At 38.3% G+C, this 22,850-nt stretch overlaps 1 protein-coding gene across 1 annotated transcript in view; it reads right to left on the bottom strand.

Annotated features, from left to right (window-relative positions):
• Window positions 1–10,429, bottom strand: part of SH3GL3 (SH3 domain containing GRB2 like 3, endophilin A3) — a 42,747-nt gene extending 32,318 nt beyond the window's left edge. The window contains exon 1 of the mRNA XM_015639121.3: window positions 10,323–10,429. Within this exon, the coding sequence (XP_015494607.1) occupies window positions 10,323–10,367 (45 nt within the window). The 5' untranslated portion in view covers window positions 10,368–10,429. The remainder of the gene's footprint in view (window positions 1–10,322) is intronic.
• Window positions 10,430–22,850: the final 12,421 nt, after the last annotated feature.

The raw sequence follows: 22,850 nt of genomic DNA, 5'->3' as shown, positions 1-22,850 counted from the left end.
ACAACTTACTGTAACCATAACCCAGCATGGCACCCTGTACCTGGGTCCTGCATGAAGTCTGACTAGGTTAGAGTTGCACTAGAATACCAATTGCACCAGTTATCTGTGAAAGTAACATGCTTTGTTGGTATTTCTTTAAAAAAAAAATAAAAAAAATCCTAGTTTTTCAAATAGGAGAGATCAAGCAACACAAAGATCATAGCCTGCATATGCAGAATAAGAAATTAAAATCCTTAAAACATGTAAATATTTTTTTCTTAAAACATGTAACTGCACTGCATAATTCATGACCATCCAACTTCCTTCCTGCATTCCCACCACCAGAGATTTCTGCTTATTTGATGGCTTTACTGAAAATCCATTTAAATACAAATCAGCTGATCCAAAAGTTAATTTACTTTTTTTTTTTTTAGGCTGGATACATTGGACCACCTTATTAGGACACCAAGCATGATTAGAAAGATCACTTACACACAAGTGATGTCAGAGAGCCCTGTCAAAATGCAGGAAAAAGTCATGGATAACCTAATTTGATTTCTGTAAAGCCAGAATATATTCACATCACCTTTGCTGAAATCACACCTATTCATTTACATTCATTACCAAAGCAGTTTATTTGAGTCTTAGCAATTTCTTAGCAAATAGTTTTAAGAACCAGTGCAAACTAAGTACAGGAGAAATAACACCGACAAGATGTGAGCATTTCTAATAGTGACTTACAGCTTCAAGCTCAAAGCTTATGTATTTGGGACAAATATTTTTAAATTTGTCAAAGTTCAAGAGCTCAATACCAAAATATATGTTGCAAATATTTAGGAGCATTAGTTTGAAAAGTTACTATACAACCACATATTTATCTAAAGGAAAAACTTCCTTGGCAGTGCCATAGTTTTAAAGTGACAGTTTTAGTGAATCCATTACCAGCAAAAATGTGGTCAAGATCATTCACTACAGAGCCCCAGGCAAGCTGTGCAGAGGAAGCAGAGTAAGACTGTCAACAGAAGCTGTACACAGCCAGATACACCAACAGTCAAAAATTGTAATTTTAAGTTGATTTGCTTTACAATTAACTTCTCCTCACATTAACATGCTATTTCTCATCACCACGGCTGCATGTTTATCAGCAAGTCTACTTTTTCTGCATGAAAAGTGACAAATAATCTGTTTATTGCTCTTTCAGAAACTACTTTCCAAGCAGTAATTTTCACAGAATTCCATTCCACATAATCAAGTCAAAAATTTGTCCTTCAATGTTATTAAACTGCTGCTTACGTGTTTTACCACTTAGACAAGCTGTGTGGATTTTAAATCACTATAAAATGGACCAAGACCTCCTTCTCCTATTCTTACTTTTTACTGCACACTATGTTGATTTAAATGGCATCATTTCTACTTATCTGAGCTGCCAGTCCTGTAGCTTCCTGTGCTTTTGGTACAGTGAGAAACACCCACATTCTTCTGCCACACAGTCAGCCCCCATTACTTGCTACTCAAGGCAATCCACCTGGTTCTGCTGTACTTGGATTGCACACTTTCCCTTTGAATCAGCAAGCATATTGTCTGCACTGCTTGAGAGGTTTCTTGTTTCTTTTCTTTTTCTTTTTTTTTAAGGCATTTTAGTTCAATGTTTTCTCAAGTCTAAGTTCCCATCCAGTATAAGAGCACTGTGTAGTGCTTCCAATTCCAGGGTCTACTACAAATGCAACTGAATTTTTAATGGTCTTAAAAGTCTCATTCCTCAAATATTTTGAAAAATCCATCTATGTGCTCCTAGAAGCACTGCTCACTTAGCTAGGATCCATGGAGGCCCTTAGAAACACTTCCCATGAGAAAAAAGAAAGAACTTAAGATATCTCACTCTTTGCTAATGCAACCTATGCTCATCATGAATTGGAAGATCTAAAGGGAACAAGTCTCAAACACTTTCTTTTATCACAAAGTTTAATAATCCATGCTCCCTTCATTCACTTAATAGAAAACCTCTATGTATCACAGTGAAAAGTGAAGAAAAACAACCCACAACCATTATTTCATCACTTTGTTCACCATGACTAGTTTGGAAAGGAAGTCACTGTACATTTTTGCCTTATTTTCGTAACTCCATTTCAAAACATGCCAGTGGTTTTAGGCAGCAAGACATTGTTACACATAACACCACAAACTCAAATGCAATTGGGGATAACAGGGCTCCTCAACTCCATTTCTAAGAAAGACGCACACTGTCCTGGATCTCCACAAGGCACAAGTCTTTCTGCTAGTAAGAGCAGCACTGCAGAAATGCACCACTGACTTCATCCATGGGGGCAGAAAATAACTTCCCTCAGCATGCATCCAGAATTGGCTTACATTGTTATCAAATTAAACAAAAGACAGAGAAAACTGAAATAATTTCCAAGTATAATTTGCACACAAAATACAGACCCCTGCAGAATTCCCCAAAGAGCTAGAAATCACTAGTGCAAATGAGGTTAAAAGTGTCTGTCCTCCTCTGGGGGGGGCACATGGCTTTGCAGCAAGAAATTCCTACAAAAAAGGCAGTATATCCATCAGTAGCAAAACAAGCCAAATGCCATGAAACAGAAGCCTTCAACCCCAGCTGAAGAGATCACTGAAGTGAAACTCTTAATCATCAAACTCACAATGAAAATGCCATGATTCTTGCATTCTCCATACAAAACAAAGCAGTAGATATGGTCCTTTGAATCCTAGGTAGTTACTACAACGTACAGGGGAAAAAGGCAAGTTTGGATTATTCAGAAGCTAAAGCCATAAAATGATAAACAGTTAATCTTAAAGGTAAGTAACAGTTGCTATGTTCCAGTGCCTCAGGCAGTCATCTGAGCAGATCACACAAAACACAGAATTCATCCCAAGATCTTTAAAAATATTATTTTCTTTGGAAGAAATTTCAGAAGAGCAGACTGGAACTGCTGGTTCTGAATTGATGAAAGGTCTTTGATTACCAATTTCTTCATTTAATGGGTCTCCTTCCCCCCTCACCCTGCACACATCTATTGTGACCCAGATGCCAAGCTGGCAGGTGCTACGTTCTCTGCGGGAAAGAAAGACAAAGCGTTCCCGTGTTTGTGGCATTCTCTGACCATACAGATGGCACAGGCACCAAATTTCACTTTCTAGCTCTCTCAACAGGATTGCAAAAGACAAAATCGTAATTTTGACTCAAAACATTGACTTTGTGACTCCAAATCCAACATTTTGTTTATGGCACAAAGAACATTTCATACACACACACACTCTCTCATTCCCTGCTGAGGAGATACTATTACACCAAAATCCCAGTTTCTAAAAGATTTCTTGCCCATTCTAGAAGGGTATTAAATACAGTAAGGGTAATTGAAGATACCATGTTTCAGCTTTGCCAAACTTTCAGTCAGTGAAATTACATCAGATTTGTATGGAAACTTTAAGCCAAACTCATATCTACATGTTGCATTCATCAATGCATATGCAAAATAAATTTTAAAAACAATAAATATTAAAAAAAAAAAACAACAAACCCACAGTGACTGAACATTGCATCTGTCCAGTCTAGAAGCACATAATTTAATTTGGTTCTGTCACTGACCAGTTCTTTATCCTATGTCACTTTCTAGTACCATATTTATTGGCATCTGTAAGAAAAAGAATGAGAACAGTAAGACCTAACAGCATTTGCAACATACAAGGGAATAAAGGGGCTGTTACTACCTAGGACCATTAACATTTGTTTTTTATATTTAATTTCTTTTTTTGCTTGATAAGAAAAAAAATTTAAAGTACCTTTTCTTTTTCACCTTAGATCTGTAACATGACTGCATAAGAACATAAACACTGGCAATCATTGAAAACAGAATTTTAGATCCCCTTGATTTCCTTTGAGTCCTGGATTCTTAAGTCATGTTCAGCTGTCAACCAGCCTAATTTCACTGTAGTCATTACCATTCATCAAACACAAGTACAGTATCAAAAATGCACCTTAATTAGGGTAGTAAAGAAACAGAATTGATTCTCCTCAGAGGCTTGGCATTGTCCTTTGAATAGCAAGTATGTAAGGCCAAGTTATTTTTGTGTTTCACGTGCACAGCCGCTGCCATCTGAGATGTTGTAGGAAATTAACTGGTATATTCTCCCATCAATGCATAAAACCCTTAGTAACTCTGATAACAGAAACAGTGAAAGGACATTAGGACACTAGAAAATCAAATTGTAGGTGTAACCTATTTGAATAGCTCTTCTCTAAGTGAACTTGTCAAAAATATTGTTAAAATCCACAGCTTCAACTCTCAACTAGTTATAAAACTCCAGCACTGCCTTCCTGTCCTTGAACAGAAAAGAGACCAACAATGAGAACTCAGCACAATATAGAATTAGACTATGGCAGTAAACAGGGGTGAAAGTGGCATTAACATAAACAGAAGCATTTTGTCCTCAACAATATCATTATAAGACCAACTTGGGGTTTTAGATGGTTTTTACAGCAGCTGTGAAGAATGGGATGCATTTTATATTTGAATTACATGTGTGTTTACACAAAGCGCAGGTGCACTACAACTTCAAGCAACTCCAAGTGCTGCTAAATAAAATCTCAATGCAGTGCTGCTGCTGGGCTCCACTTGGCTGTTTGTTTTTCAGCATTGCAGGAGTCTCAGGAGCCTGCACTGCAATGTATTACCCAGCATGTGCCGCAGTGACTCAGGCAACAGCAGGAGTTTGGGATGGAGTGCCAGCTCTCAGTCGAACTTCACGATGCCTGTGCAAAACTCTACAGCAAAGCCAAGAAGCTATAAAAGGAGATGAATTCAAGGAGAAAGTTCAGCTCCCATTATATTATGCCACTCTCTATTCTTTTGCAACACCATTCAGACTTTCATATATTAAATATTTTATTTGTAAAATATAAATAACCTCCTACCAAATTGCATCTGAATCTCTGCTAGGTTTCCAAGTTACTGCATTATGATCTGGCAGGCGCTGGGAGCTGCATTGTTAAAGGCTGCAGAGCACATGACCTCTACCTTCTGCTAACTTGTGATATGCTAACTGAAGCACTCAGTTTCTTTTTTGCTACACTTCTGCCTTACTGCCAGGCCACCTAAAAGCTGATAAATACAACTGTAGAAGTACACTTATTTATTTTAAAACATATTAGATAAGAAACTAAATTCTAATGTCCTTTTCACCACTGTCCTTCTTCCACAATTCTGTAATATTTAAAGTGAAGTAAATCCAATTATCTAATAAAAACTAGGAACAGGACAGAAGCTTTCTCTGTACTACTGTCATGGATTTACCATGCCCAGTTCACAGTGGCTGTGAAAGGACAGTATCTCTAACAGACTGAGATAACAGCTTATAGTCCTAAGAAATAAATATAGCTGGATGTAGGCAATAAAGTTTCCTTTCATGTCTCATTGTGAAGTTTAAGTTCTCCTTGTATAAAGTTTACGAAAGCACTTCCTTTCCTATCAAGCATTTGTGTAATTGAAGTCTTTTGTGTATTAACTCCATGTCAACACAGACTTTAAAAAAGGCTTAAATATTATGTCTAGGCTAGTATCTACAACAGAAAACAAATAGTCAAGAGAGGAAAAAAAAAATCACCAAAATACATCACCACCACCCCTAATTACCTAACAACAAAATCCAATCACACAACTTATTCTGTCTGGGGAACAAGGTGGTCTTGATTCTGATCTGGTCTTCACTCCAACAGATTGGATGCCACATAAATCAATAGAGAAAAAGCAAAAATCTAGGACACAGGAAGCAGCATTCTTGCAACTGTTGGTGATAGCTGAAAGTTTAAAAAATAATAAAAAACATAAAAAGGCCATTTAAAATTGCTTTAAAATTGCTTAAAATTGCAGCACTTGAAAAGAGAAATGCCATTCAGGATACATGAGAAATTAAAACAAAGAGCATATTATTAATATATTTATTACACAGGTTAAATCACTTTCAGAAAGCAAAATAGTAACAGATTTTGATTGTTTTGGTTAGAAAATCTACTTCCCCTTAGGCTCTATCTATAGACAATAGAACCAGCTCCTGATTCCCACTCTCTTGGAGCCTCTTTCTTCACTGACAATAGCAGAAGGTTTAAGAACCCAGTCTGCTGAGGCTACAGTAGCTGTTGATGACCACATTACAAATAAGACATTCACAATAATTGTGAATATTGCCAGTTGTGTTTCCTCAGAAAAGCATTACTTTCTACTACCTCTGAGAAACCAAGCCTAAGAAATACAACATTAATAAGCTGTTGAGAGTGAAACTGCTTCTATACACAGCCTTCAGCTACAACTAATTAAAAAATATATATGAAAAAATGTGTGAATTCAAACTCAACAGCAGATTTCCTATGCCAGTATCATGGCTGAGCTTTCAAAACACCCTAAGGGAGTGAGGTTCTGAGCTCACCAGCCTCCAAGAACTTTGAAAAAACCACACATCTTTACACAGGGATCCCAGCCTGGCTGTGGTTTTAGAGCACAGCAGAATCTAGAAATGCATCCAACACCTATTCAGGCTTTCTTATTCACTCTCTGTACTTCCTGCTTTTCTAAACTCTAAAAACACTCCCAGTATGCACCAGAAGATGCAGTCCTCCCACCACTGGGTTATCCCACAGGCACAGCCACCATGAGAACAAGGCCTGCAGAACCAGCAGAAAGAGATACACACACACCTACATCAAAAGCTTTCAAACTGAAAACAGGAAAACAGATCAGATCTGGCAGAGGCTGAAAGTAACAGCACACAAACTCTCATTGCAAACAACTCCACAAAACTTAATTAAAAATTATATCTGAAAAAATATATATTAAAAAAAAAGCTGAATTTCATGGGAGTTGGACATGAACTAATCAGCCCTGAGAAACAACCTGCCCTCGCTTATCAGCCAGTGAGAGGTGGTAAGACACTTCATACATTGTGCTTGGTATTTCATGAGTCAAATGAGTTATACTCAAGGATTCATCACTGATATTTAATGGAGAGAATGGAAGTGATCCTCATTGCAGTGCACTTTCAACTAAAGAACTTCAGTTAAACTTATAACCTAAGAAGAAAGCATAGTAAAGGAAATTCTTATAACATGAAGGGTGTTATCACTACCTAACAGACACACAAACTTCGAGATACATCCAAGCTTCGGGTTTATCCATTCCATGACACCAGGGGAAGCAATCATTAGGGGACAGATAATGGAGTAGCACTGCAGCTTTGTACACTGGAATGTACAGAAAAACAGCTCAAACTCTACTCCCTCTGGGGTACAAACCTCACTGCAGTAATTTCAACAATAACACAAGAGTTGCCTTCTAGATCTCACTGCCTGACACTTCAGTGAAAACCAACAAACATGCAATTTTCAGTGGGAGAAAAAACCCAATTGGGTAAAAAAATTCTAGGGGAAAACCATCCAAACTTCATTAATGGAATTCACCATTCCAGCTCATGAATTACTGGATTACAAACAGACAGACCATGGTGACTTTTTACTACACCAAGTCTGCAATAGCTTGTCATGCCTGATTTTGGCAAGGGCATTAGTAACCATAAAAAGTTAGTTACTGACCTTTCATAAAGCAAACATTCATTTACTTAAGTGTAACTTCAGACAAACCAAGCTGAAAAGCACCAGACAAACATCCCAGAAACCTCAACTACATGTATAAAATCATAAGCAATTTTTGTTTTCCCTGCACTTAGAATTTAGACCTACACACAAAGATGATCACCACTAGTCAACACAAAAGCTGTACATAGACACAAAGGCTTTTTACAAGAAAAAAACCTGAAATGCAGTTCTTTTACAAAAAAAGCTCAGTAAGAGTAAACAGAGTTTAGAATAACTCTGATGAGTTATTCAGTTATATGAGTTATATGAATCTTTACTACTCCATATTTCATTTAGAATTGTAACTTATTTCCACTGAACAGAAGTATATTTTAGCATGGAAATAGTATATATATCTTGTCAATTTTTTGATATTTATTCATATTTCTGAATGAACTGTTAAATACAGACTGTCTTAATACACTTGCTTCAGCCTTCAGATATTTTTGTCCTTTGGTTCTGTCAGCTTTCAAGCATTATTCTTATTGCTTAATCACATGTCCTGACAGTAGTCTCATTCCCTCCAGTATTCCTCAATGTCCTCTGGGACATTTGCCAGTTTTTGTCATCTGCCCCTATTCTCCTTTGGGAACACTAAAGGAATTAATTTCATTCTTCCCCCAAGCAATGCCTGTCTCTGCTGTTAACAGTGACCACTGGCATCTTTCATCCACTCAATACACAAAGGTCCACGTCTCCTTAAGTGATCCCACAGAACTTGGAAATTAAACGAGTCTTCTGTCGAGAAATACCTCTCACCCTCAGCATTTGCTTACTTTACCATTTTGTAGAAGAATTCTCCTAAAAGATGGAATCCCAGTATCACCATTTTTCATGTTCCACCTTACTTCTGATAGTTCAACAACTTTATATATCTAGGCATGACTGTGTCTCTGTGTGTCACAGATAAACAGTTTCATTGTTCAGACATGGCTGTTTTGATCCACTACATATATATATGTGCTATTTCTTCTGTTATTTTCCCACTTTTATTTTGCCCAACATCTTGTCTGAATTCTTATAGAATGAGCTCATAAGAAGTGTGTTATGTTACTTTATGTACAAAAAAAAAAAAAGAAAAGAAATTCCAGTATCATATTCCTGAACTTTAATTTCCTAATAAATACATTTCCATAATGACAGGCTTTTTCAATCAACTGATTTAAAATTTCTTGCTCATTTCTGCATTTGAAAATAAGTTGAAACTTTACCTTTGACCCACCCTGAGAAGAAGAATATTCTTATGAGTTATACATTGCAGTTCCTTACTGTATTGAATATTGGAAGTCATACCACAACTTTCCAATAAATGCAGTAAAATTCAATATATTCTACAGCTCCTTTCTGCTATTGCTACTCCCTTTATCAGATCACATCCATCCTTTTGTTTGTTTGTTTACCTGTCATCTAGGCAGGATTAAGTAACCTGCACTGTTACCAGCTGCTATACAAGAGGATTCTTGCTGTGGTTACCTCTTGAACTTCCTCAGTTATGTATCTTCTGCTTCCTGAGTTACAAGCTCACTAGAGCAAAGGCTGCATCATTTTTCCAGCAATAAGATGCAAAACAAGCCAAAATCTTTAATAAATTGTCCTTGAATTTGTTTACTCTACAGGTCCAACATTTTCTCAAAGGAACAGTGAAAGTTAACTAAAAGATACCAATTCACAACATTTTTCAGGATCAGGACATTCCATGAAAGAGAGTACACTGCTGAAACATTAGATACAAATATTTAGCATCTCTGTATCCAAACAAAGTGCAGATTCTGCACTTGGGCTGCTGACAAGCTACACAGCTGAAAGAAGACCTAGAAAGACGACAGCCAAGTACTCAATGAACCTTTATTTTCTTCACTCTCATCAAGACAAGAGCAGTTGTCAAAATTTACTGAATAGGTCAGGAGCACTAATTTTGATATTACCATTATTATTAATGACAGCCAGCAGAAATACGTATCTCTTTGACTTGGAATGAGCAAGAATAGCAGCTGAGACTTCCAAAAACCTTCAGTGGAAGAATCCCACTGCAGCCACATCCTGAAGCCCCTGCATCAATGCAGGGTTTGGTGCTGGCACCATCCTGCCATGGAATTCAACCAGTCTACCTGCTTGGCAGAAAGGCGTTTCTCTCTTTAAAAAAAACACATAAACTATTAAAGCAAAGCACATACAAAAGAGAAAAGAGATAAAGGGATCAGAAGAAAAAGAAGATGCACTCTAGAGAAGATGAAGAGTACAGCATCCAGAAAAGGAGGGAAAACTCTAGAAACATCTGATACCCTCTACAGGACAAATACATGGCATTCCAGGTAGGATAATAAACCAGCAATTCGTGGAAGATCAAAACAATGAGCTCTTTAGGAGAAAGCTGGTACCAGACAGGCGGTAGCTTTAATGAGGCCTCAAAACACGAATGCGAACCCATCACTAAATAACAAACGCTAATAACTAAAGACCTGAAGCCCCGAGCAAAAGAATGGAGCGGGCAACCTCCTCTTGTGAGAGCAGCACAGAAAGCTGACAGGCAAAAACACAAGCACGGCAGCCGGAGGTAACGCCGAAGGAAACACTCCCCGGAGGTGCCAGGGTGATGCTGCCACAGACGGAGGAGGGACCCGCCGCCTCGTGCGGGAGCGGGCACCGGGCGAAACGCCCATCAACAGCAAAGCCCGCCCGGGCCCCGCGGCCGCCGCCCTACCTGGCTGGCTTTGTGAAACTGCTTCTTGAGCCCCGCCACCGACATGGTCCCGCCGCCGCTGCCCCGCGGCCGCCCGGGCCCAGGGCCGCCCGCGCCCGGCAGGTCCCCGCGCCCGGCCCGGCCTCGCGCTGCGCCGCCCGCGCGCCGCCGGCAGCATCGCCCTCCGCGCGCCCGGCCGCCGCCGCCCCATTGGCCGCCGCCCGGCCACATGCAAATAGCAGCGGCAGCGCGCCCGCCCATTGGCCACTCGCAGGGCTATGCAAATGAGAGCGCTGGGAGACGCCCACGCTGCACTGTCGCATGGAGACAGCGGCGGGAGCCGGGCGGGGGCAACGCCGGCCCCGCAAGGGCACGGCGGCGGCGGGGAGCACCCACAGGCCACCCACCGGGCACCCACGGGGCACCCTGCCCGCGGGGAGCACCCACGGGGCACCCTGCCCGCGGGGAGCACCCACGGGGCACCCTGCCAGTGGGGAGCACAGCTCCGGCACCAAAAGCTGCCTGGTTTCATCTGTCTTATTTCTAATAAGCTGAAAATGTCTCATTATGGGTCTGTCTCATTTCTTGTGGTTCAACGTAGCTTCTCTGTCTGAGCTCATTAACCTCAGGTCTTTTATTGAAGGTGGTAATTTAATTATAGCTCTTCAAACATGAGAGCTCTTGCTGCAGTCCAGAGCACACCTGGCTGGTGCTGTGCCCCAGAAAAAATCCACTTGGTAGTGTGGCCCCATACCTGCAGTGATGCTGCTCAGGGCTCCAAAGGGCACAGTCTCTCACTCAGAAAAGCAGATAGGCTAGAAAGAGCTCTGCTGAAAGGATGTTGTAGTTGTTTGGTTGGTTGTTATATGAGGGATTTATTGATGATATACTGAAGTATGACTGTGTATCAGCAATGTGCTAATATAAATTAGACATGTGGTTCTGCCCTCATGGTAAAGCAATGCCAAGCGATGCTTAGATTCTGGGGAAGATAAGCTCTATGATAATGCTGCTTGATCCTGGCTGTAAGGATACTTGGGAGTTATGATTCAGCTGAAACTTATGCAGGGACCTGGGGAGCAGCTCATAGATAAGCTTTGCTGACTGCAGCAGGGCTCTCTGTTACTCACTGTCATGCTCACTGCATTTTGATTGGGTTGGGAAAGATATTTTCAGAGTGCGTTAGAGTTACTTCTTTAGAAGAAAAAAATATAAGAACTTTCATACTGGTTGTTACACTGTAATCTGGGAGAAAGGAATCACTGTTCCCACTTCTTAGAAAAAAATATTATACCACTAAGAAACAAAGTGTAAAGACAAACACATTAATGAGTTAAGGATCTGGCTGTTACTTGACAAAGGACTCTCTGTAGAGGAGAGGTGGAAGAGAAAGCAAAGGGGAAAGCATCAGTCAACATTTGCTCTGGTAGACAAACTGTTAGGTGAAGACCTTCAGGTTTTTGGAAATGTTTGAAAGAAGCCTGCTATCACCATGTTATCTAGTGCCACCTGTGTCTAGGGAAAAGAGCATTTTTGGCCTCCTTACAAGTAAACATGTTTACGTCACAGACACCCGATTTCAGCAGTTGTTTCTCCTCACTAATTGAAACTGGCAGCAAGATGTTAACTGTCAGGGCCAAATTAGCTATGGCTTAAATTAGTGACATGTTTGTAGACACTTCAGGTGAGGAAATAAGGCCTAAACTGGGATATTGGAGCACCATAAAAGGAATTAAAGCAAGCTCTTACTGTGCTATGGAATTAGGGAGACAAGGCAGCTTTGGCTAATCTTCAGCTTTAGGAACGGCTGGACCAGAGTAAAGAAGGAAGGAGTTTGAAATAAATCGCTGTGGAGGGGAATGAATGGATTATGGAGTTGCTGTGGCTGTTAGCTGTAAAATTGGATTAGATAAAGAACTTTAGTAAGGCTGTATGTCTACAACCTCTGTTTTTTAACAATCCTGCTTGTAGCCTGAGGATAGCAGCCATGTTGTCTCTGCTGAAGTGGTACAAGAATTTGTAAGTGGGAAATACCCTGTGGAAACTTCACTTCATAGCCTAATTGCTCAATGATACAGACAAGGTGGAAATCTAATTAAATTAAATGCCAACTTGCATAGTCCAGGTGTTGATGTCTTGGTAGAGGTACCCTTAAAGACACTGGTATTCAGTTCAGATACAAGTAAAAGTTATAGCTTGTAGCCAGCAATACATAGTGGTTGAGGAATGTCTAGAAGGCTTTATAATCACATAGTTATATCTCATGGGAAAAAAAAGGATTGTTATTGGTGGATGATAATCCTTAAGTTTTATGCAAAGTAAGTGATTTAGTCTATAAAATAAGAGAAATGAGAAATACTGCAAAAAATTTGGGAAGTGATTCAGATAAATGCTGATATGATGAAAAAAAACTTCTATTACAGTTGTGGGAGACAGGGTAGGGCATAGTACTACAAGGACAGAGTGAAAAATGCTTCATAGAGGGGGCCTTCAGGGCAAAAGTTCTAGATATCTGGATATTTAAACAACAATTACAGTTCTACTACTCAGGAAACATTAAAGTGCATGAGAGGAATTCTTAATGGCTCCAACACGTTACTGAATCAGGTGTGCTAAAATGGACAATGGAATTTGTACAAACTGAGAACTCCTAGTGGGGCTCAGATCAAGGTAATGACTAGAAAACATGCACTGACTACTTACATGGGCATACTGTGCTTGAAAGTTAGTCCTGCAAAATTCAAACAAGATAGAGTCTTGGATAAAGGTTAAATTTATAATTCACTTGCATTTCAGTGTAGCTAATACTATGGGAAAAACACTGTCATCAGAAACTCAATCTAAAGATATGGCAAACAATCTCATAGGTGTTTGGTTTTCAATGAACAAATCATCTTACCTGGAACAGCTGAAATTGCAGCAGCAGCCACACGAAGTATTAGGTTTCCAGCAAAATAAAAATTAGAAGTATTTTTAAAATTCTCTAGAAGCATCTTAGCATTTGAAATTACTAAGAATTTGAAGCCAACTACTTCCACATTCATTTGAATGTCTCTTAGAAAAAATGAAAACTGTCACTGAAATATAATCTAGGTCTTTGGTGGTTACTGCCATAAAAGAAAACATAAAAAAGGGAGGAAAGATGAGTTTACAATGAGACTCTATTGTATTTTATTCTGGGCCATGCTGACTACATTATTAAAGCACTTTTTTTAATATTTAGGCCTTAAGGGAAAGATAAATTTCAGTGCATCAGTAATGAAATACATTTCAACACAAGGCATTAGAAGGAGACTTTGGATGTACTCACCTGGACATCCAGGACAAGTGCAACTACAAACAGCAATGACCAAGACAATCAGATGTGATGTGATATCCATTTATGGTCTGTAAGGATTATCAGTATGTAATGAAAATGCAGATTGCCTAGTTAGTTTTCATGTTAGACATCAAAATTGTGGCAAGAGAACATACTTGAAACTTGAAAATTATTGTTTAGAAAACAAGCATTTTGAAAAGATGATCCTCTAGGAAAACTATGCCATTTGGAAAGAACAGTTGGCCAGTAACCCACTCTACCAGAGCAAACTTACAGGAAGCCTTCAGAATAAAGCAGGCTCAGATTCATCTAGGTTGACAATCCTAGAAAAAAGAGGGGTTACTAAACTCAATCGACACTGATTCTTAAGTTTTGATCCAAGCAAATGATGTAATATAAAATATAGTATTCCAGAGTGAAATCCAAAAGACTAGAAGACTCGGTGAAATTAGTCCCAAATGTCATCCATCTCATTATTTTACAGATGTCACAACAAACTTGGGAGCTGACAGTGTGAAAGCAATGCAAACAGCAAATGACCCCAATAACCAGAAGAAAATCCTCCTGCAAAACATGCCCAGGATAGTAAGGATATCTCATGTGCCTGTTTTAGCAGCCTTTCTATATATTTAAATGAAATAATTATTTGTAATTAAACAAAAAGAATTGGTGATATGAAGATATGTTCAAGTGCAGAAGGCAAACAGTACATTTTTGTTTCTAGAACACAACCAAGCAGTTCTGTATATCAGCACATTCTGCACAGATCAACTGGCTCAGGTATTTCTGACAGGGCTTTACATTGCAGTATACATTTCATAAGAAATCATGAGAAACGGAAAAGAACAGACAGTTTTCTCTGCACAGCCAGCACTGGCCAGCACTTGGAAAGCTCCTCATTCCAAACAGCCTCTGCTGGCGGTTAGAGCAGGAATATGTGACCCTGGGGCCAGCAGACACTCTGGCTAACCTACTGCCGTTGTTTAGGATGCTTATGTTTGCTCCCCAGATCTTCTAACTAAATGTAGCTAGTGAATTATTTTTGGCATATGTGACTGTTCTTCTCAAGCTGACTTTCCATATGCGTTGCTTTACCATTATCCAGATCTTTGCTTTTCTTGTCTCCTTCCTGTGTTTGTATTCCACATGCTTCTCCGTGATACTGCACATACCTTCTGTCCTCACTTTGCTAAATCTCTGACTGTTCTGCAAGTGTCAATAACAAAACAAAAGTTTGTTAGGTCTTATGCCATTAAGTAATAAAGATGGTTCTAATTATGTATTTCTTTTAAAAATACATATAAACAATTTAGGTGAGTTCAAAATCTAGACAGAGATTTTTTTTAAGTTACATATGCCTGTACTATAAGTAGATACTCTAATTTTAAAAACTCTACAACCTACTTTTTTGTGTATGCAGCTCTGTCATTCTGAAGCTTCTAAAAGTTAGCAATCCTAATCTTGCAAATTATACCATGTGGATGGACTCCTGGACAGCTCCAACTTGGAGGTCTTGTAACTTTTAGGTGCCTATGTTGTTCCTGTTCTTATTACTAAAAAAAAAATAGTTTTGTAATTAACATATACTTGGCACTCAGTGCTCTCAGATGATGCTAGACTACTCAACAAAAATTAGTTATGTATATAAATTGAAATAAAGATGTGACTCCACAAAATTACTCCACAGTGGAGACAAACCTGAAAATACTGGAGCATTACTAATCCAAGATACCCAGAACATTTTTATTTCCTCCTTACTTGCAGTTTTCGACTTGATAAACCATTGGAAAAAACCTGTAAGATGTTTTCTTTTATATAAATCTATTGCCCTAAATGGAAACATTTCTATTTTCTGACCAAATCAGAGAAAACATCACTTAAACTTCAAATCTCATCATTGTCAGTGAAGCAGCAGTACTTCAGACAAGCAGCTGGTGTGGCTGTTTGATCCCTTTGTGGATGTGTTGTCTCCAGGGACTGCATTCCCCCCTGCGTGGGGCTGCACTGGGAGCAGCGTGGGAGCTGCAGTCTGAGCACAGCAGTGGGAACCGAGCCTGGGTGCCAGCAGGAGCTGCTTCATGGGGGTACAGCAAGGTAACAAATCCACCAGGAAAGGCTGGGATGGAAAAATACAAACCCTTCTGCTACTGGAAAATACCAAAAAGAAATGTCTGGCCATTTCTGAACTGAAATTTCTTAACCTCTTTTCTGGGGAAGAAAAAACCAATCTTTTGTAAACAAATGTTGATGGTATCATCAATAAGCACGGAAGGAACATCTCTCTTTGAGGTGGCCTTTCTAAAGAAGCTATGTTCCTTCATATTAAAGAGTAAGGCAAAATAAACTTTTGATGAGTCATAGTAATGTGGGGAAACGTTGCTTTAATTTAAACAGATGGCACTTGAGTTCTCTGTGCTGCTGATTCACAGGTGACAAAATAAAGGTACTGATTTTTTGCATACAGCTGCTTGTGTTCATCAGAAAATGCTGAGACTGTCATGGCTGAAAATGCTTGCACAAAATTTGAATTTGTAATGTTGCTAGAAGAGTAGCACTAGCTTCAGAAAGGTGTGAAGGATATTCATAGTAATGTTAAAATTACTGTATCATAAACTACTGTATCATTCAGTTTCAAAGCAGAATGTCGTACCATGCTTGTGTAAACTGGATCACATTTGCTGTCTGAAATCCAATCTAGAATTTCATGTCACTGTTATTCATGTACAGAACAAAGGCTTAAGTAACATCTTAGTAAGTCCTGATCTTTATAATGATTTTTTTCAGTGGAAAAAGACCACATTGAACAACAGCACATACTGCCTTGCCTTGCTTGGAAAATGCAATGCACAAGCTTTTAAAAATCTTTATTTATTCAGCTTTATCTGAGAAAAAATATATAATCATCAAGAAATCTGAGTAAAAATCTGCAAGGACACAGATTGCATGTATTGAGAGGAGACAAATAGTAAAATTAAGTAAAAACTCCAGTGGTTTATCTTATCCCATGGGTAAGTAGATGCTTAATTCTATTTTAATTGATTTATATTGCAGAACAGAAAATTTTATCTACTCTGTGACACGACGTCCTTATATAATACACAATGTGGACATTTCAAAGAGTTTGACTGATTTTTGAAAGCAATTTGAATATCAGTAAGTATCTTGTAGCAAGTTTGTGAATATTCAGGCATACCTGAATTTAAGAAAACTTTTACAACATAGATGTTGTTTTGCTTTCAGTGTAATTTAATAGGTCTTTTGGGATCTGCCGTGTTTGAACATCTGGGAAACATCACATGTTGTCTGTTGATCAATGAGGCAACAGGAAAGGCATGATGTGACACAGATGTTAAATATGGCAATACTCCATAGACCAACTGGATCACAAATGGGAATGATCAGACTTTGAAAAATCTGATTAAGATTCATTGACTGGATAAAATTCAGCTGGGTTTTTTTCCCCCTCATTTTTTCTAACTGTTCTTATAACAGTATTATAGTGGGTACTATTGTGGTCAATGAATTATTGCAAACTGGCTTATTTGGAGGAACAAAACGACATAACTGAAGACTAGGACTTTTACTATCAAATACTTTACAGGAAGATGAATATAACTTGCCAGATCCCTGCTGTCTCATCATGAAGATTAATGTCTACTACTGGATAACTCTGCCACTTCTCATAAAACAAAGACTACAGAAAGCAAATTTATTGCATTACTTTAAGCCTCAGGTAATTGACTAACTTCCACTACAGTAAGAAACCTTTTTCTCTCTCATATGCAAAAGAGAAATTTTGTGTCTGAGTTTCTTTAACTTTTACCCAGGAATGCCACCTCCTGGTTACATATAGAAACACCCTTTCAGAGGAAGAGGAGAATAAAAGCAGCTTTCATTCTGTAGTTTCCATAAAGCCATTTCAATTAAATATATGTTAAAAGTGTGTGAAACACAGGCATGCCTCCTGTCAGACTTCCTATCTTGCTCAGTGAAATGCAAAGGTACTCAGATATTTACTTTTCTAAAGAAATGGTGTGGTTTAAAATAATAAACACACCTGACACTGACTTTCTGTAGAAACAACCTTAAAACTGTTGTATCTAAAGGTAGCAGCTGAATCAATATCAGGAATGAAAATCTGACCTTGCTGAAAGCTGACAGAACTTTTGCCACTGACTTCAGTGGGGCCTAAACTTTCAGCCAGTATTTTTTAAAAGTTGCTCTTATGAACTGGGTTCAAACTTAGATGTTTTAAAGGAAACCAGTCATATTTTCTGCAATTCACAGTGGACACAGGATTTTAAAGAGGAAACTGCAAAACAATGATGGTAAAGGTTTTCAGAGTCAGAGATCTCCCCTTCCCTAGTATCAGACCAGATTAACTGTTTTTTTTATTCCTTCTACTTGTCCAAAAATAGACTTGTTTGGTGTTGCTACTACAGGAATATATTACTTGAAACAATCATATTATTATGCTGCAATGGATTCCCGAATCAAAGCAGAATTCTACTCTGGCTGCTAGGATGATATACAAACAGCAGGACAAACAAGCCAGGGAATTTCTCTCACCTGGAAAGCAGATAAGAAGCATTTCTCCAGTGCATGAAGAAGATTATTTGGGCAGACAGCAAATGAAAGCCCCTACAATTACAAATTACTTTAACTCTACTGCATATAGCCTTCTCTTTTGGTTTTTGGTTGGTTTTTTTTTACCTAAATATTACAGCTGTGTGATCTCTTGCAGACTTAAATCCTCAAGTTAATAGATAAAAATAATTTCAGTTAGCCCAATCCTACACCTAGGTATTTCAGAGGGAACTGGGTTCCTTTTCGTTCTGCCCATCAGTTTCTTTACTCCATCAAGTATAATGGGGCAGAAATGGAAATGAATGCTGCCAAATCACTTACCCTTAATGGGGACACTGGACTGCTTTTAATTTGCCAAATCTGTGATTCTAATATGTTTTAATGTTGTCAGAAAGGCAGTAATTTCAAAAATTCAGTGAAACAGCAGCTATTGGAAGAGGTTAAAAAATAATGCTGTTGTATCTTACTAATGGATATCTGGCATGTTTGATAAACATTTTTGTTACAATTAAAAACTTCCTATTTAAATACAGAAGATACAGAATGGAGATTATGACTTTTATTCTTTTTCATTTTTAAAGTTATAGTAATTGTAATCAGTTTTGATAGGCTGCAGATGTGTGGTTCTTCTACAAAAAAATAAAAATAACATGAAGCTTTATCAATTTTCTTACTCCCTTCTTTGGAGGAAGAAAATAAAAGACAGATTAAATTGAGATTAAGCTGTATCTGTGCTGTTCCTACAGTGCCATACTTGCTTGTCTTTCCTGATGTGTCATCTTGAAACCCAGGCAGTGATACGTGGAAAGCAGGTACCCACTCAGTCCATCTATACAAATGTCCACAGAGTTTGTTATTTCTCTCGGCTGCCTCCTGAGAAAGCTGTAAGAAGCCATTTATAATTTTGACATGTTTACTTAATTCTGAAAAATATTATAAGTAATGGAAATCACATTTGTGAATCCTGCTATTTTTTTTTCTTTCAACTTTGACTTAAAATATTACAGAGCTTCTAAGATTCTTGAAGTACCATGCTTTTTCTTTAATGAGGGTGATTATGATCATGGTGCCAAAGAAATGACAGCCTGTGTTGGGTGACTTTGTGGGGTTTTTTGAAGAGGAAAGCAGGGTTGAGGAGACAAGTGCTCAAGGGAAAAAGAGAAAGATGTTCCAACATGAAACCGTTCCAACAATTTGCTCTAATATTAGTGATACTATCTTCTATCTGTAGATGGCAGTGATCTCCCACTGCCTGCTTCAGGAGGAAAGGGGGAATGGTGGCGGTGATGAAATCCTGAAATTAAAAACCACTGTGCAAAACAGATGTGGGGAAGAGAAGTCATAAGGTATGGGAAAGTATATGTTTTATTGTATTTCATTTGTGTGATGAGAAGATGTGTCATGCCATTTATAATCTATAAATTTCTGTACCAAAGGATTTTGAGAATAAATTCCAGAATACTGTGTTTTGAAATTTATCTATGATTAAAACCCTTTGTTGGCTTTCTGGACTTCTTGTACGCACCTTATACACTTCTCATTATTTTAAACATGTTTATTCAAATAATACCTGCTGTTTTCCTTCCAAACCCCTCTGGGTACTTAGCTACCTCCTTCATCAGTTGTTCAGCAGGTCTATTACCCATTTAATTTTTAGCTGTTTTTCTCTTGACACTTGCATTAGTTTTCACTTTCATTCAAATAAAATGCAGTAAACAGTGTAAGTCTATCTGGATATACTTCAGTGAAGGGTGAGATGTGAAGCTCACTGAAATCCAAGAGATCTTATTAATTTCAGTAATCTTGCAATCTTGCCTCTCAAAATCTAACATGCTTGGTGACCAGCAGAGATAATCTTCAAAATACAACATAAAGTCACTATTTTCAGTTATGGATTGTTTTTATCTCAACAGTTCTGCCAAAGAATTTCAAAATATAATATTTTCATGAAGATCAGACTATAAAAACTACATTTTAAAAGTTCTATTTCGAGTGTCACATGGGCTTCTAGCATCAGATTTTAAATGGAATCTAGACACACAAATGCACATGAGATGTTTAATAAGATTTCAAACACCGTCTATATAGCATTTTAAAATTTGCTTCTGAAGTTTATAAATATCAAGGAGATTTTGGGTATTGTGGGGATGAAGATGCCTACACTGCATGTATATGCACAGTGGACACAAAGTACCTAAGCCAGTTATTTCTTAAGAGCCATTGTTTTTAGTAGAAAGTGAATCACTGCAAAGACAAAAAAAAACCCAAAATACTCATCTGCTTCTAAGGCAACCCAGCCTAGTGTAAATGGTATGAGCATCAGATAGCTTAGAGTGACTTTGAGACATTCCTCAGCAAATCATGAGCAACTCTCTGTTTCAGGCCCTTCTATTTAACACTAAGCCATTTCATTCCTTGCTGCAGAAAGATTTTGCAATATCAACACACCTGATCTGCAGCCACTGTTGTTTCGCTGCAGTCGAGCAGAGGCTTGTCATTAGTATGACCAGTGGCAATTTTGACCTCTAGTGCAGAAAGCCTGCATAAATTACTGTGCATTGCCTAAATCCTTTTTGGAAAGCTTAGCTGGGAGTTTTTCCTTCTGCACAGGAATGTATCACATCCAGTATGTTCTGGAGGAAAAAGGAGACACACTCTCCATCCCAATGGCAGGCTTTCCATACCTTCCTGTAGTAATACAAAGTCATCTACCTGGCATCACTGTATGAAAGCTTTCTATGAATGAATCCTACATTTTCTCCTCTGAGTTTTGTCACCTCTTTCTTGCCATGCCAAATGGCTTTTTCTCTTCTTTACTGACTACACTCTTCAGTTCTTTGAAAAGCAGCAGGAGTTTCTCTAACTGATCTGTCATATTGCTAAACTGCAGTTCTAAAAATTAATTTTTTTAATGAGTGAATGGTTAATCTTTATATTTCATTGTCAGAAAAATAATCTATTAATATGTTTCCAGTAGTTTCATATTATGCATTCTCTAAAAAAAAAAAAAAAGAAAAGAAAAAGGCCAGCTAAGGAATTGTGTATGGCCTTATTACCTATTATTTACAGATCCACACATGTCTATATCCATTCTTTTCCCTCACACCACTGGCAGGGCACAGTACAGAAAATTCATATTCTTCACCTGCTTACATTGTTCTCCATCCAAAAAAGAAAATTGTGAGATATTAAATGAAACCTAGGTTTAATATCTCTACTCATGCTCTAAATACACACAGATCCCTTCTTTGGGAGTTGCTTTTGGTCCCTTCACAAAAATGTCAACATTGGAATTTTGCAAGAAACACATTTAGTGAGCTGTTGGCTCAGTTTGCTTTATATCTACTTCCAAGATTATTCACAGTTTGAACTCAAAGTGTGCAGGGACTCAGTGGAACTCTGCCATAGCTTCCAGTGACACTGCCTGACTTGCAGTGTTTTTGTCTATCCTTCCTCCCTTCTGCTTCTTCCCATTCTCATTCTTTTGCTCCCTCTATTAATCTTTCTAATTCATTCCACATGCCCTTGAATATGTACCATGCAAGCTGCTGTTTTGCATTCAACATTTGTTTATCCTGGGACTTATCACAGTATCTGACAATCTCATAACTTTCACAGATTTTTATCCTTCTGAAGCCTTTGTGAAACAAGGAAGTGTGTGTCAATTTACAGGTGGGGAGTGGTCACGCTGTAGATGAAGTGAGGTGCTCAGAGCCCTGCTTAGCCGTGGGAGCTCTATTCAAGTATTTCTTGGCTCCTGATCTGCTGTATAGATTGAACATTCCTGTCGAACTACATCTCCTGCAGTGCACCACAGTCTCTTTTCGAAGTGAGGACAGGCCATTACTCCAGTATTTTTGGCTTCTGGGAGATACAAATTGGCTGGGGAGACTCTTCTTACATTAGAACAGGGACATGAGACACAAATTCAGAAATTTCAGAAAATCCCATTACAACTTTTCAAAATCAAAATTAATGGATGGGTAGAAAAGAGAATGTGTGTGGGAATGAGTTCAAATGTCTGAGTGTCTGACCTACATTTCCATTCCCCCAAAAGAAACCAAAGCATCCTAAAATAAAAAAAAAAAAAAAAAATAAAAAGAAAAAGAAAAAAATATTTATGCAAAACAGGTATTTTACCCATAAACAGTTAATGATCTTGTTAATGATTCAGTTAAAAATGCTGGCTTCTGAAGAAAATTCTGTAATTGCTCTAGTTGTATCATAGACTGGAAGAAAAGCATGTATCTAAGATTTTATTAGTTATCTTGTCCTTCTCATTTCACAGTATCTACTGTAGATGTAGCCAGCATGCTTTTTGCAATAAAATTCACTTACCTGTACATCCACACAGTAAGTCTCTTAATGCTGGTCCTAAATTAATTTCTTTGGAGTTGTCAAAACCTAGGACTGTGTATCCATGTTTTACAGCTCAAAGGGGAGGCTTCCAAAGCAGTGAAAGGAAGCCTCACATAAGGACTGAGGCTGGCAACACGTGAAATTTGGGTGCCAGGTTTTTAAGTATTCTGATTAAGCCACTATGTGAAACTCCACAGTGAGCTCTACAAATAGCTCTGCTGATACTGAGGTAGTGACCTCTGAGGCTTTCATGTGACTGTGCTGCCAATGGGTTGTCTGGTCCA

The sequence above is a fragment of the Parus major genome, chromosome 10, assembly GCF_001522545.3.
Source record: "Parus major isolate Abel chromosome 10, Parus_major1.1, whole genome shotgun sequence".
NCBI lineage: Eukaryota > Metazoa > Chordata > Aves > Passeriformes > Paridae > Parus > Parus major.
This window is presented reverse-complemented; position numbering and strand designations above follow the sequence as displayed.